Here is a 12,907-nt window from a genome sequence, read left to right as displayed (position 1 = left end):
CGAAGTCCAGAGCAGTTAGGGTGGGGTGACAGTCCTATGGGCCAATTGTGCCGACTGGTCCAAATCCAGCGCCACGGTGAGCCGAATAGGACAAACCTAAAGGGGGCGTCTGGGTGACGGTGGTTATTTCAATCACATGCCGTCACTCTGATCCGTTGCACCATGCAATGGGACTGAGATGGGATGCGCTCTTGAGAATAGAGGGAGTATGGGATAGACCGTCCATGCACAGCAACACCATAAAAGATCACGCACCTGATACGCTTTCGAAGCGGTTCCGGAGCCCAGCGGAGAGCACGAGGGTGGAGGTATTCAAGGATCGTCTGGAGTTGTTCCTGGCGGGGATGTTTGTGTGGTGACGTGATGCACCTGGTATCAGTGCCCGCACACATGGTCCAATTACGAACGATTAGCAATAGCTTCGGGCCCTGTTGTAGAAGCCCGCAAGCTGAGTTACAAAACCAGCACCACCCACCTGCGAGAGAAACCGATACACACCTGAGGGCCTCTTGAAATGGTCAACGCCGAGGTCTGTGTATTCCGAAACGGCGCACTTGCTAGTGCTGTCCCGGGTGTGCCGACAAGGAGGAAGGTGCTGCTGGTTGTTGTTCCTGAAGTTTCACCGATTCGGGTGACACTTCTGACGGTCTCGATGCGCAGCTGTCCGCCGTAGTGTGCGCTGATTATGGTCGAACGTGCAGTGGACACAGAGAAGACGCTTGCTCTTCCGCAGGAACCTTCTAGATCGGCTGCGCGTTGTGCGGGCCGGAATTGTTCTTCAAGTTCGAGTTTCCGCAGTCACTGTGGGGTGGGCGACGCTGATTGATCGGAAAGGGGAACGGTCGGATACCTTCTGGAAGTAGACTCAACGCCGAACAACTGACCGGGTCTTCGAGAGACGAGAGTTGAAACACTTTGAGCGTAGTTGGTCTCTGGATATTGTTGTTGCGAAAAGTGGCTGATAGAACGCCGACAATACAGAGATGAGATTCAGTAGAGCCTGAAACCGTACACCGTAGCAACGAGGTGGGACCTGTGGATTCGGCTATTCAACAAGGTCACTTTTCACCTGCATCTCTGTCAGCACCACCGTCGAGTAGTTGACCCATAGGGCGCGGGGATGAAATGATAGTGTTGGAAGAAGGCAAGGACAGTGCTTGGCTCGGCTGAGTGACAGACGCCGCATTAACAGCGGCTGCAGGATCCATAGCTCTGCCCTATCTGGGCCCCGTTCTGAGTTTCCAGCTTTATCGGCTGAGGCCCTCGAGTGGGGGCGTTGGCAACGCTAATATCGGCCAAGTCAGCAGCAGTCTGGATGACGATAGGGTCATCCAAGAGTGGAACGCCCTAGTGACTAACTGTTGGCGTTGCCTTGTCCACATTCACTTGGTTGACCGTGCAGACAACGCCGACGCCCGCAGCGCATCACCTGAGAGGTGACAAGAGTTCGCAGAACGGTTTCAGGACCGAGCACACTCTCTATCTCGGAGAGCGTCATTCGTTCTCCCAACGGTGACGGGATCGTTGGACGGCATCTGCAACATCTGTAGACGACATCGCCCGTGTCACGGCGTGGGATGCTGGAGGAACTTCGCCTCAGGCCATCAGAACCGCGTGTATTCCAGCACGTGAGGGGGGGTGGAGGAAGATCATGACGCGGAATGTGGACAGCCTCCAAGCGGCGCAGACAGACTGGAGAGTCGCGCAGCGAGCCCCGCCCTCTGAACATATGGCCCTCGCGCCATGAGGAAGAACACTTTGGGACTGACAAAGCGGCCTCTGCCGTTCCCCCCGTGGACCGTGCGATACGCCGGCACAGCCTCTGCAGGCGGTCCCGGACTGTCCATGGAGCGAGTCACTTATAGGAGGGTGGGGGGGGGTGGGCAAACCTAGTTTCGGTCACTCACCAATGCACGGGGTTGAAGGTCGCAACCGGAAAAGTGTCGTCTGTTGATGCAAGATTGGACGAGGAGGAAGAAAAGGGCAACTGCCAAGGAGGGGCAATGTCACCGATGTCCTCCAACAAAGGAGGTTCGCAGAAACCGAGTGGAGGCCGGGCGATAGTTACACGGAAGGTTTGCTGCAGAACCACAAGCTGGGATGGGGGTCGAAGTGAAGACAGCAAAGTAACGGGCGATGGAGAGGGAGAAGGGGCGGTGAGGTAAACGATGACGGCGAGGAAGGTGAGGGATGTCAAAGCCCAACGGACAGCGAGTGAATAGAGTCGGTTGTATAGCTGTCCGCGATGGTCAAGATAGCGCCGCCGCGGATGGACGATTACGGTCGCATTCAGATAGCATCTAAAGCCTCAGGCGCATCCAAGGTCAATCAGGCGGCTCAGGCAGCTGACACCGGTGGAATGGATAGCCAGGGTAGCGCCTGGACTGTCTGGGGCGCTGAGGAGGCTAGGAGCCCAGGAGGGCTGGGAGGGATGGACACGACTGAGCACACCAGGGCCAGGGCGCAGGCGCGCAGGAAGCAGGACAGGGGAAGAGAACTGTGGAAGGATGGGATGTGTGGGACGTCAGGAAAAGGTAGGATGAGCACGGTGGTGTTTGACTAACAGCCGATGTGCAGGCCGTGGGCGGCAGGCAAAAGGTCGCGGCGGCGCGGCGGCCCCGGTGGGCTTGAAGCACATCAAGGCAGAGGAGGAAGCTCCCAGCTGAGCTGGGCAGCTGGGCAGGGCCATGACGGATACGGAGTTCATACAGGAACGCAGGATCGCACCTGCAGGCCAGGGAAGGAAGAGTCGGCGCAGCGGCGAGGGATGCAAGGAAGGAACCGGCTGATACGGCTGATGCATTTACTGGTAACCGCGGCTAATGGAGGAAGCTGTTGTGGTGCTTATTGGGCGGCGGGCGCGGCGGGGCTTTAGCGCCTTTGGCTCGTCGAGATGTGTCACACCCTCCCCTCCGTCGCCACGCCCCCGCCTCGAACCCTCCGTCTTTCGACGCAGAGCGTGCCGAGTGCATTGCCTCATCGCTTGACCATTGATTGCCCCTTCATGCGCAACACTTGTCACAACGTACCAGAAAGGGGCCCGTTCCCTCGAGAGCCGACCACCGTACCACCCGAGAACGGACGAGAACCAAGACCTGGACCCAGGCTATTACACCGAGCCCTGGCCCCTTCTCAACTTTCATGACCGTCCGCGCCATTCCTGCTAGCCTACTCGCCTCCTCATGCTTTCCATCCACTCACCTTTCATTGTCATTAGCTTTGCTCTTTCCCCATCACATCTCAACTCTCCAGATCTCATGATCGTCGCCGTATTCGACTTTGAGACAGTTTTCCGAGTCAGCCCGTTCGGCTCTCGACTTGCTCAATTCATTCCTAATCAGACTCTGCCTCCGAAACGCGGTCTAATTCCAAGCCTGCCCTGTTCGAATCGAGCCTGCCACTTGGCCACACCTTCCCCGCGCCCTTGTGCTGTTTACTCTGCATGATGGCCCCTTCAACAACTCTTCGTTGGGAAAGAGCATCAGCAAAGCTGACATGCTAAACGCCGGCGCTGACTTGAAGACTTTCGGGAACATTCGCAAGGAAGAAGATGGGCTGTGAACTGCAACCGTTTCGGGATCAGTCAACTAATCATCCGCTGACCCACTCACCGTGACAAGCTCGGATCTCCCCTTCGCTACTTGCCTGTGGCGCAAGGTAACTGCGATCCGTGTAGGACGAGATCTGGTGAGATACGGCTTGGTTCTATCGCCACTCTGGAGAACAATTTGGCACGGCGGGAAGGCAGCTGGACGCACTTGACCCCATTTCATTACCCGCGAAGGGCACAGCTGTTGCACGCTCCATTTTCAGTTCGAGAGCAAGGCTCTCAAGATTTTCCTGCTTCATCCCTTCCAGGCGATCAGACAAGGTGCGGGGCATACTTTGACCGCAAGGGTGTGTTTCGCTCATGGTCTGAGGGCGTCGATCAACCTTGTTAAGATTGTTGTGCGTGCCTGTCCGCGCGCGAGCGCAAATGGCATGCAACCACGATGATTGACCCACCAGCCTCGCAGACTCGTATGTGCGCTCTCAGCCTTTTACAGCCGACCGCTGAGTCTCAGATGGAACTGGCGTGGACTTCGACTTAGAGACGTGCAACGCGTACAAGGATGACACCTCTCGAAACAACGCCAGACGATTGAGAGTGACCCACCGAAGTTCCCTCGCACAGCAAGCATCGACTCGGCAAATCGAAGCAGGTCACGGATGAAAACATGCTTGCTGCTGCCGATGGCCAGCATTGGTGAAAGAATCGCGTCACGGCGGCCGCGGAAGCTCCAGCGTGGCGCTTGTGTGTTGACTGGCTGGCTGGCCCAGCAGGACCCACTACCCAACCAGCTCGAACACCACTCCGCCACTCCCATCTCTGCAACGAGAGCTTTGCTTTCTGTGAAGCAGTTCTAATAGTTTGACCCACTGAACCAGGACATGCTACGACAGACCAGCTAATTAATTCATTGATAATTTCATTATAATTAATCTAGCTGACGCTTGCCTCGATACGACTCTGCATACCCACCTGGATAGTCTAACGCCTGTAAGTCCAACACTGCCTGTTCCACCTAAGAGTACGCACGCTGATGCTGGACAGCGCTGCTTGGACCCTTTGAGACAGAAATTACCTCAGAGCCAGCTTTGTTGGCCCGTCAACGGACTGACGCTGCCACGGCTAAGGGAACCATTAGCCACGGCTAACGAATTACGAGAAGCTGCGGGACGCTGACAGTCCCCCGTTGCCCAAGCGGGGTCACATGCAGCTACGTGCCACAGCCATGGGTCTGCATAACCTCACAGTTGGTCTTTTGACCTATCATGTGGGGTTGTTCGGACAGAGCAGGGCTAGCCCGACGAGCTAACGAACATCCATCGGACACCTCGCGGACACCTTTCCACAATGGGCCTGACTCCAACTGTCTGGTCCCGCGCGACTGCCATTCTGGACTCTCTCAAGCTACCTTTACGGCGTCTTTTCCGGGGACGGGAAAGGAAGTTGACGGAGGTGGCGCACCTACGGAAATCCCGCTGGACTTCCGCACCAACACGTTTGCAGGTCCGCCTATTGCGACTCACTTCCGCCCTCAATGGCACCATACGAACCCCGACTATCGTCTGAAGAAAACATTGGAGGGCACCAGACTGTGGGAACGAACAGAATGCGTGATGCGCGCTGTGTCCGCAACCCAGATCGATCGGCAACGAACAGGTCTCGGCGGCAATGTGGAATCCGCATTGCGCAGTCCAGACTAGTGCGCCCCGCCCGTTGAACATCAGACGTCGGAAGAACTACCATAATTCAGTTTGAGGCGGACCATCGTTGACTCATCGACAATGTTTGTGTGGTCACGGATCGAGTGGTTCTGTCCTCCCAAATTTCGCCGCCCTCGACGCGCCTCCGCCCCGCCTCCGCGACTTGTCCTCAAGGCTTCCTTGTGATTCCGAGGTGACTAGCCATTTCGTGCATCGTCCTTCGAGCGCTGTCTGGACCATCTGTGCGCCGTCCCGATCTGGAGTATTGGAGTTTACCAGACGTTCGAGTCGTGTCCGTCAGAGATGAGGAGTCCTCCGCCATTCGCAGTCGAGTTGTTCCGCAACACACCACAACACGAGGCCGTTAACCTGCTGCATTCAGCGCATACGCCTGTCGACATTTGAGCTTGTGGAGTGAACCACGGTCTGCCCACACGGCATCGCAAGCTCGAAATCCGGCGGTTAGACAACTCACCACAAGCCGATCGACAGCCCGCCGAGACATGTTTACTCACCTTTGAACTTGACTCCGCTTGTCTCAGATACTAACCGTAACCCGTTAATGTCGCCGGCTACGCGACTTGAGCAGAACGGTTCCAGACGGAAATGAAAGATTATTAATTGTTGAAAATTGACTTCAGCACAAGACGGTAGCCGGCGCCCTTATACGACTGGACTAGCCCTGGGTTGGCAATAGATCGGTGCGGTGCGCACGCGCGCCCTAACAGCGCGATTTTGTGGAAGGTCAGGTGTTGGGCGGCGCCTAACCCTCGCCAGACTGTTCCGAGCCCTCATTGACCCAGTCATGCCCATAATGTGCAAGACGTGCAATAATGGAGAGTTTCCGGTGTCGGTGGGAAAGGTCCGCGGTTGTCCAAACGGCGAGGACACTGGTATTGGGGCATTTAGTGGAGCGGTCGATGTTGGAGCTTGGAGTGACCCGGTGCAACGCCTAACAGTGTTCAGCTACGTCGACTGCGCTCGGCGGCGCATGACCTCACGTCTGTCCAGCGATGCGGGACAAAAGATGTGCGCCTCCGCGCCTTCTAATGGTTCGTATCGCACATCCGCCTGCGGTCGACAGCAGCTGGATATACGGATCGCCACAATCCGCTGCCGGCTTCAGCTAGCGCTTCAGGTCCTTTGTAAGGACAAAGCTTGTGGACCTACAGTCCTCCCAGTTGACACCGGTATGCATTCCCCTTTGCAGAGATCTCAAGCCGGCGCCGAGATCAGTCGCGATGACATTTCCTGTTTTTAGTGCTATAATAAGCTGAGTCTTATTCGAGCCCGGTGCAAGGGGAGGTACGGCATACTCATCCTATACACATGCCGCTGGCCGTTCCTCGGCACAATCTCCCCTCGCTTGTTTTGTTGCGCTGCCTCCCGCTTCCGACAACCTATGCGGTCCTCACACAGCTAGCACAGAGACGTTTACTCCTCCTCCCAGGTGTCAGAGACATGATTGCCACTACTTCCTTCTCACAGCTGCAGCTCCAGAGCTCTGGTCAGACAGACAGCGAGTGTGACGTATAGGTGATCGGATTGCGATCGGGGAATAGGAGCTCCAGCAAAGGGGAGGCATAGTAGGCCCCCTCTTCCCCATCACTTTGCATTCTCATAATGACGAAGCATGAGCACATGCTTCCCACCTCTATGTCTGTTAAACGAGTCAACTGCGTTCGCGGCGGCCTCACTATCCCGATGCGCGCCGCCATATCCGCAATATGCACATTCTGAAGCTCCGTACAGGAATCAGCAACACCCTTAGGTGCCACCCCTGTGTCATCAAGGATACCCCTGTCCTCTCTCCGAAGGCCCTGCACTAAGGGGATCAAAGGGGATCAAAAGGAGGAACCCTGTCATGGCCCCTAGCCCATTCACCGTAACCTCCGACATGGCGACATGGACGCGGGACGCTGGCGAGCCAGTCGAGCTTGTCGAGACACCGAGACGAGCGGGGCACAGGGCTCAAGTGATCCAGTTACTAACCTTGGTTCCGCATGGGCTTCTATCCGCTTCATCATTACATCATGCGCCGCACGCGCTGATGTTTTCCTCGTCGCATGCTGCGGGAAGAGCCCACTCTGTACCCCAAAAGTCGTATACTGCGTATATATTCTCCTCACACTGTCAGACAAGTACGTGATGGGGCAGCCTGACATTATGTCCATCAATTGCATTTTAGGCAGAACCTCCGGTGCCTGCAAGGTCAACCCTCCTTTGGACAGGACGGAGACTTGGCTGGGCCACAACTCCGGAACGGTGCCAGTCAGTCAGGTTCAAGTGCAGCTGCGTGACCGGGCTGAGAAACATTCGTGCATGTCACGGATTCACAATGAAGAGTACAGATGCCCAACAGTAACATGCAAAATAATGATGGCTGAGTGTGAAAAAAATGAAAATGAATGAAGGGAAACACAAGTATGTGAAAGGGTGTGTGCAATGTTGCAAGTGAGGAATGCGGTGCGGATTGCGGAACAGTCGTTTATTGTTTCTTGTTCTGCCGCCCGACTTCCACACAACGTCCGCACGAGGAGCGAGTGTAGCGTCGAGCTCAGAGTGTTCGGGTCTCACCTAGCCCGCAGTCGCTGGGCAGTCAAGTCAACTAGGGCGGTTAAGTTTTCAGCATTGGCCCAACGCGCCTCAGCCTCCTCAGTGTCCATGGCAGCTACATTGCTGGCCATGACCTCGGCCTTGGCTTGCTTCAGGGCGGCTGCGCGGTCCAGCTTCTTGGAGACTTTCGATCCTTGAAGCGCTGCCAAACGAGTGGCGTACGTGAGAATGTCGTCATCTGCAAGTGAAGAAAGCATCAGAAAACGGCACTGGCAACAGAACTCCGCAACGGTCAGAACACACCAGTAGGTTCACTGCGCAAAATGTGCACGTCTTCGCACGCAGGATCTGCGCACGACCCTCCGGCAGCTTCCGAGCGACATATCGACGCAGCGGGGTCCTTCTGCAGGCGGCATGTTAGTATGATGGAAGAAACCAGGTTCCAGTCTACGTCAAGGCTTCTGGGCTCATCTTCCTTGGGCAGCAAGTCAAGCGAGGAAGCGGCAAGTTGTGGATACGACGGCAGCAGGGGACGATAGGCGTGGAAATTCTGGGCGGCTCAGTGTCCACAGGCAAGCGCTACCTACGTTGCTGCTCGGGGTAACTGCCAGAGCTTCTGTCTGTCAGTACACGAGGGAGAAACAGCAGTCACCAGTAGCTTGAGGAACTTCAACGTCATCTGTCGGGTCAGCAAACGGAGTGGGGAGCGGAACATTGAACAAACTAGTGGGCGCGGCATCAATCATGACGGCGTCATCTGCAGGGTCAGCCAGCAGCGGCAGCGACACCTACCGCCATCTTGGTCCACATTACTTGAAGAAGAGGCTGGAATTTGGTCCACGGCCTTCCCTTTGCCTTTGCCTTTTCCCCTACGCCGGGCGCCAGCCTCGTCTGACTGCTTGCGCTCCTCTGCTGCCGCGAGCACGGCGGCCTCCACAACGTCTGAGGAAAGGCCCTCGACTCCAACGTTCTGAGCCGCTGCCACTGCCTCCTCCACTCGCCGGGCGTCCTCAGCGGGCGCTGGGGTACTCGATGTTGAAGCGACAGGCGTGCTGCGAGAACTCTTCTTCGCGAGCATTCGGGCGGCAATCTGCTCCTTCAATTTGCGGATGCTTTCTGCCTTGGCGGCCAGAAGAGCAGCAGTGTCTGGTTCAGGGAACGGGGAAGGAATGACGATGCGAGGAACGACGACAGCTGGTTGCGGAGTGTCCTCATCTGAACTACCGTCGCTGTCACTGTCGTCGTCGAGAGAGATAATAAGCCTGGTAGAACGCTGGGGCGCACCAAACGCACGGCGATTAAGCATCACACGAGCCACCGATTTTGGTCTTCCGGAATTGTCGTTCAGGTCTTCTGCGAGGGGTCGCTTGACTCCCCGTGAGGACGCGGTTCGCCGCAGGCTAGTGGAGGTGACGACCACAGGAGGTGTGGGAGCAACGCTAGAAACGGGCGTCGATGCCGCCGAACCGGCTGCGGGACTGTCCTCAATCTCCCCTTCCTCGGGTTCATCATCGTCAATGTCCATGGGCACCTCCGCCGATGAGCCAGTGACTTCGCGTTCCAACTTGGCAGCCTGCTCAGCGAGTGTCGGAACAGGAGGAGCGGTAGTCACCGGGAGCGCCTTCTTCTTCTTCAGACTTAAACGCATACTCTCCAATGCCTTCCTTCGCACTTCCGCAAGGTCGGATGATGAGGCAGGAGAGACAACCGTAGCTTGCGAACTGGTAGAGGGAGGATCCCCGCTAGCTTTGCTGGCCATATCGGGGACCGCAAGCGCCGCAGGTGTCGAGCGCTCGACCGACCCGGTGACTGTAGGAGCCGCGGTGGACGTTTGACCACCCTGGTCATTGGCAGGACGAGCCGCCGGCACTCCATTGACGGAGCCCACGGTCGAGGATGTCGACGGGGAAGGAGCAGGCGACGCATCCTCGTCGCCATAATTCAGGTACGTCGCGTGGTCCTTAACACTGTCGTAGTCCCTGTGTCGCTTCGTTCGCTTTGATTGCTGAGGTGGGGGTGGTGGGGGGAAGGAAGGTAGTGTTGGCGGCGGAGGACGGAAAGCGGCAAAGTGAGGAAGAGTGGATAATGGGCTGGGGACAAGGGGGCTGGGGCCGATGGGCGTGCTCATTGCCGAGGTAGGTCTCGAAGGGGGTCTGTAGGACTGTATCCGGACAGCTCCTCCAGACATTGGGCCCTGTGAGGGCGTCCAACTCGACGTGGGAATGATCCGCGGGATGCTAGGTCGGCGCGAAGGAGCGGAAGGGGCAGTCATTCGTTCGACGGCAGCTTCATTCTCGCTTTCCGATTCGGAACTCTGTCGGATGCTGTGGACCGCAACCTCAATGCTTGACGACGGACTGGGAATCTCCGAGGAAGCAGGCTGTGATGACTCGAGGGTTAAGCCAGCCGTCGCGCTTCGCGCCTCTGAGTCCTCCCTGATCGGCGATCGAGCTTGATGCCAGAGTGTCTGGCGCGACTTGCTGCCAGCCACGATCTCCTCACAGACACGCGTCACCAAAGCGGACGGAGCGCCATTATCGATGAGAGTGTCGGGCTGAACACCGTCGTGCAGTAGGTTACGAATTATGTCTAGATATTGGTTCTCGTCGTCTTCAGACATGACTGGATGGTTAGTGGAAGACAATGAAATTCGGACGTACTCTTGCCACCGGGAACTGGCAACGTCCGTTTCACTTCTCCGGCATTGTTGCTGATTGTGACTACGGTCGAACGTTTGATCTGCTCCTTGGGTGAATCGGGCAACGAGCCAGCCTTAGTTGCAGACTCGGGGCGCCCTGATTTTAAGACTGTCGCCAGCGGCGACGTCTTCCCTCCGACCATCGTCGACGGCGTCGTGCTGGTGGCTTTGCCGTCATCGCCTTCACTGATTTCTCCGTCTTCCTTGTCTCCTTCTTGAGGCTTTTCGGTGCGGCGCTTGTGGAGAGCTGACTTCAAGACGGCAGCTCTTAAAGCTGCAACATCGGATGCGGTGGACCCAGAAGGGTTGTCCGTTCCAGGCGGCACGTCGGTGGGTTTGCTCGTGGTAACGTGTTCAGCGCTGGGATCGGCGCTCATCTTCGACCAACCCGACCCCATCTATGGCGAAGAGGATCGGAGCACGGTGAAGGGCTAAGGTTTCGTGGGGAACAATATCTGCGCAGGTCGATGGCGGGAAGTTGTTTGTGGTCTTGCTTGTGACGTTCGCGTCAACCTCTTGACGCTTGAATATCGGTCCGCGGAGGCAAATTTGAAAGTGTGGCCCCACGTTACGACAGCTTAACAGACGCGTTCTAGGCCGCGCTGATCGCGATATGCAGCGAATCGTCGAGCACTGATGAACCGGAAATGCATGCAGGGAATCTATGGTCGTTAATAATGCAACATGTTATTCTACAAAGTGGCCACTTGATGATTAAACGGATCAACCATGTTCTTGAGGGCTTCCAAGAGCACTTCAGCACCGCGCTGAATGCCCCATACACTAACTTGGCGGAGTCGTTTCGAGTTGGCAGCCTCAGACGAGACATGATGAGCGAGAGCGGAGTAAATTTGATTGGAGATTGAGGTCATGAGACCAGCTTCGAATAGCGTCCAGGAGCCATCGAAGTCCTTCAGTTCTGCCCTCACCTGACAGTGGATCGGGATCAAGGTCCGATTCGCGTTGATAAACGCCACAATAGGCCGGATGAGAGCGTTGTTGGTGACACTCAGGTCACTGGTGAATACGGGCACTGCAGCCTTGAGATCACGGAAGCGCAGGTCGATGTCGATTACAACCTGACGCTTGGTTTCATCCTGCTCATCCGAATCCGACCCGGGAGCTCGGAGAGGGGGACGGGCCAGCCTCGCCTGACCGGGGATCAGAGCCCCAGGACCACACGAGTCGATGGCTGCTATCGTGTCCGACATGTGGTCTCCTGCAGCATCGTCGGGATGGATGCCAGAATGCGTGATCGTCGCGACGTTGCGGCCAATCTCCTCGAAGATGGCCATGATGTCGACGTCGTCGTCGTCGGGATGGAACGGGAACTTGATATCCAGCACAGCGTCCAGCTTTCCAGATGTGATCCAGGAGATGGCACCGGTGTTTCCGGAGGCGAACTGGGCGTGCTCGATAGGCAACCCGTCGATGCGGAAACGAGCCATGCGCTTGACGGAGTGACTGCTGTCGCTGTGGTCTCCATGGGGACCGCCCAGCTTTTGCGGCATGTGCAGACTGAAGAGGCAGTTGTCGTACTGGCCGGTCATAGACTCGGCGCTGAGCATGTCGTAGAAGAGCCAGCGCTTGCGGAAAGGCTTGAACCTTGCGTTGAAGATGGAAACGTTGAAAGGTCGTTGGCCGCCCGGATGATAGACAGTGACCAAGAAGTCCTCGATAATGAAGTTCTCGAGTTCAAAGTCTCCAGGGCCGCTGGGGTGACGATAGTCTGCCGGCTCAAGCGACTTTGTAGTGTCCCACCATACAGATCGGCGGTCAATCACGCCACGGACACCCTTGATCTTGGCATCCTTTACGAGACCCTTTCCGTCCAACCACCGCGTGAAACTGAGTGTCACGTCGATTTCGTCAAAGTTGAGGTCAAACATCGTGTAGTTGTCGGCTTCTGCAGCCTTCGGTGGGTGGAGATACGTATCAGGAGGAATCAGCGAAGACAAGTAGGGGATCGGGCTCGGCTGCGTCGACTTGTCGCCCTTCTGAGTTTTGTGCGACTTCGGGTCACTTTGAGGGTCTTGAGGACGACGCGAAACGTAGACATTGCGGAAGGTGATCTTCGACGCACCCCACTTAGGTACGATGGCGGACTCGAAGCTGCCTGTCAGCACAAACCAAAACATGGAACCCACATGACTGTCACGCCCGTTTCCGCAGTGAGATAGTCCGAGATCCAGCGGGCAACGTGCTCTTGCAGTTGGAGAGAGTTGAGCGTGGCAAAGACCGCGGATACGAAGGTAGTGGTACCCAGGATGACCCATAGAGCTAAACGTCAGATTGAAGGCCCAAACACTTGTCGCTGCACTCACTGTTTCCAACGACGAACCAACTGAAGAAGGCACTGAGGTCGTCCGTGTTGAATCGACGCCAACCTCGAATGAAGAACCA

At 56.6% G+C, this 12,907-nt stretch overlaps 3 protein-coding genes across 3 annotated transcripts; 1 reads left to right on the top strand and 2 right to left on the bottom strand.

Annotated features, from left to right (window-relative positions):
- Nucleotides 1-2,245: 2,245 nt before the first annotated feature.
- A1Q1_02622 (uncharacterized protein) lies at nucleotides 2,246-2,563 on the top strand (the record flags this gene model as incomplete). The annotated part of the gene is made up of 1 exon (XM_014323883.1): nucleotides 2,246-2,563. One exon carries the CDS (start codon nucleotides 2,246-2,248, stop codon nucleotides 2,561-2,563), a length of 318 nt encoding a protein of 105 aa, XP_014179358.1.
- Nucleotides 2,564-7,823: 5,260 nt separating this feature from the next.
- On the bottom strand, nucleotides 7,824-10,881 carry A1Q1_02621 (uncharacterized protein; the record flags this gene model as incomplete). The annotated part of the gene is made up of 5 exons (XM_014323882.1): nucleotides 7,824-8,044; nucleotides 8,110-8,209; nucleotides 8,459-8,529; nucleotides 8,599-10,428; nucleotides 10,467-10,881. 5 exons carry the CDS (start codon nucleotides 10,879-10,881, stop codon nucleotides 7,824-7,826), a joined length of 2,637 nt encoding a protein of 878 aa, XP_014179357.1.
- Nucleotides 10,882-11,196: 315 nt separating this feature from the next.
- Nucleotides 11,197-12,780, bottom strand: A1Q1_02620 (biogenesis-related protein; the record flags this gene model as incomplete). The annotated part of the gene is made up of 1 exon (XM_014323881.1): nucleotides 11,197-12,780. One exon carries the CDS (start codon nucleotides 12,778-12,780, stop codon nucleotides 11,197-11,199), a length of 1,584 nt encoding a protein of 527 aa, XP_014179356.1.
- Nucleotides 12,781-12,907: the final 127 nt, after the last annotated feature.

Source organism: Trichosporon asahii (genome assembly GCF_000293215.1).
Source record: "Trichosporon asahii var. asahii CBS 2479 unplaced genomic scaffold scaffold00051, whole genome shotgun sequence".
NCBI lineage: Eukaryota > Fungi > Basidiomycota > Tremellomycetes > Trichosporonales > Trichosporonaceae > Trichosporon > Trichosporon asahii.
Note: the sequence above shows the minus strand (reverse complement) of the source record. Positions and strands in the feature narration are given on the sequence as shown.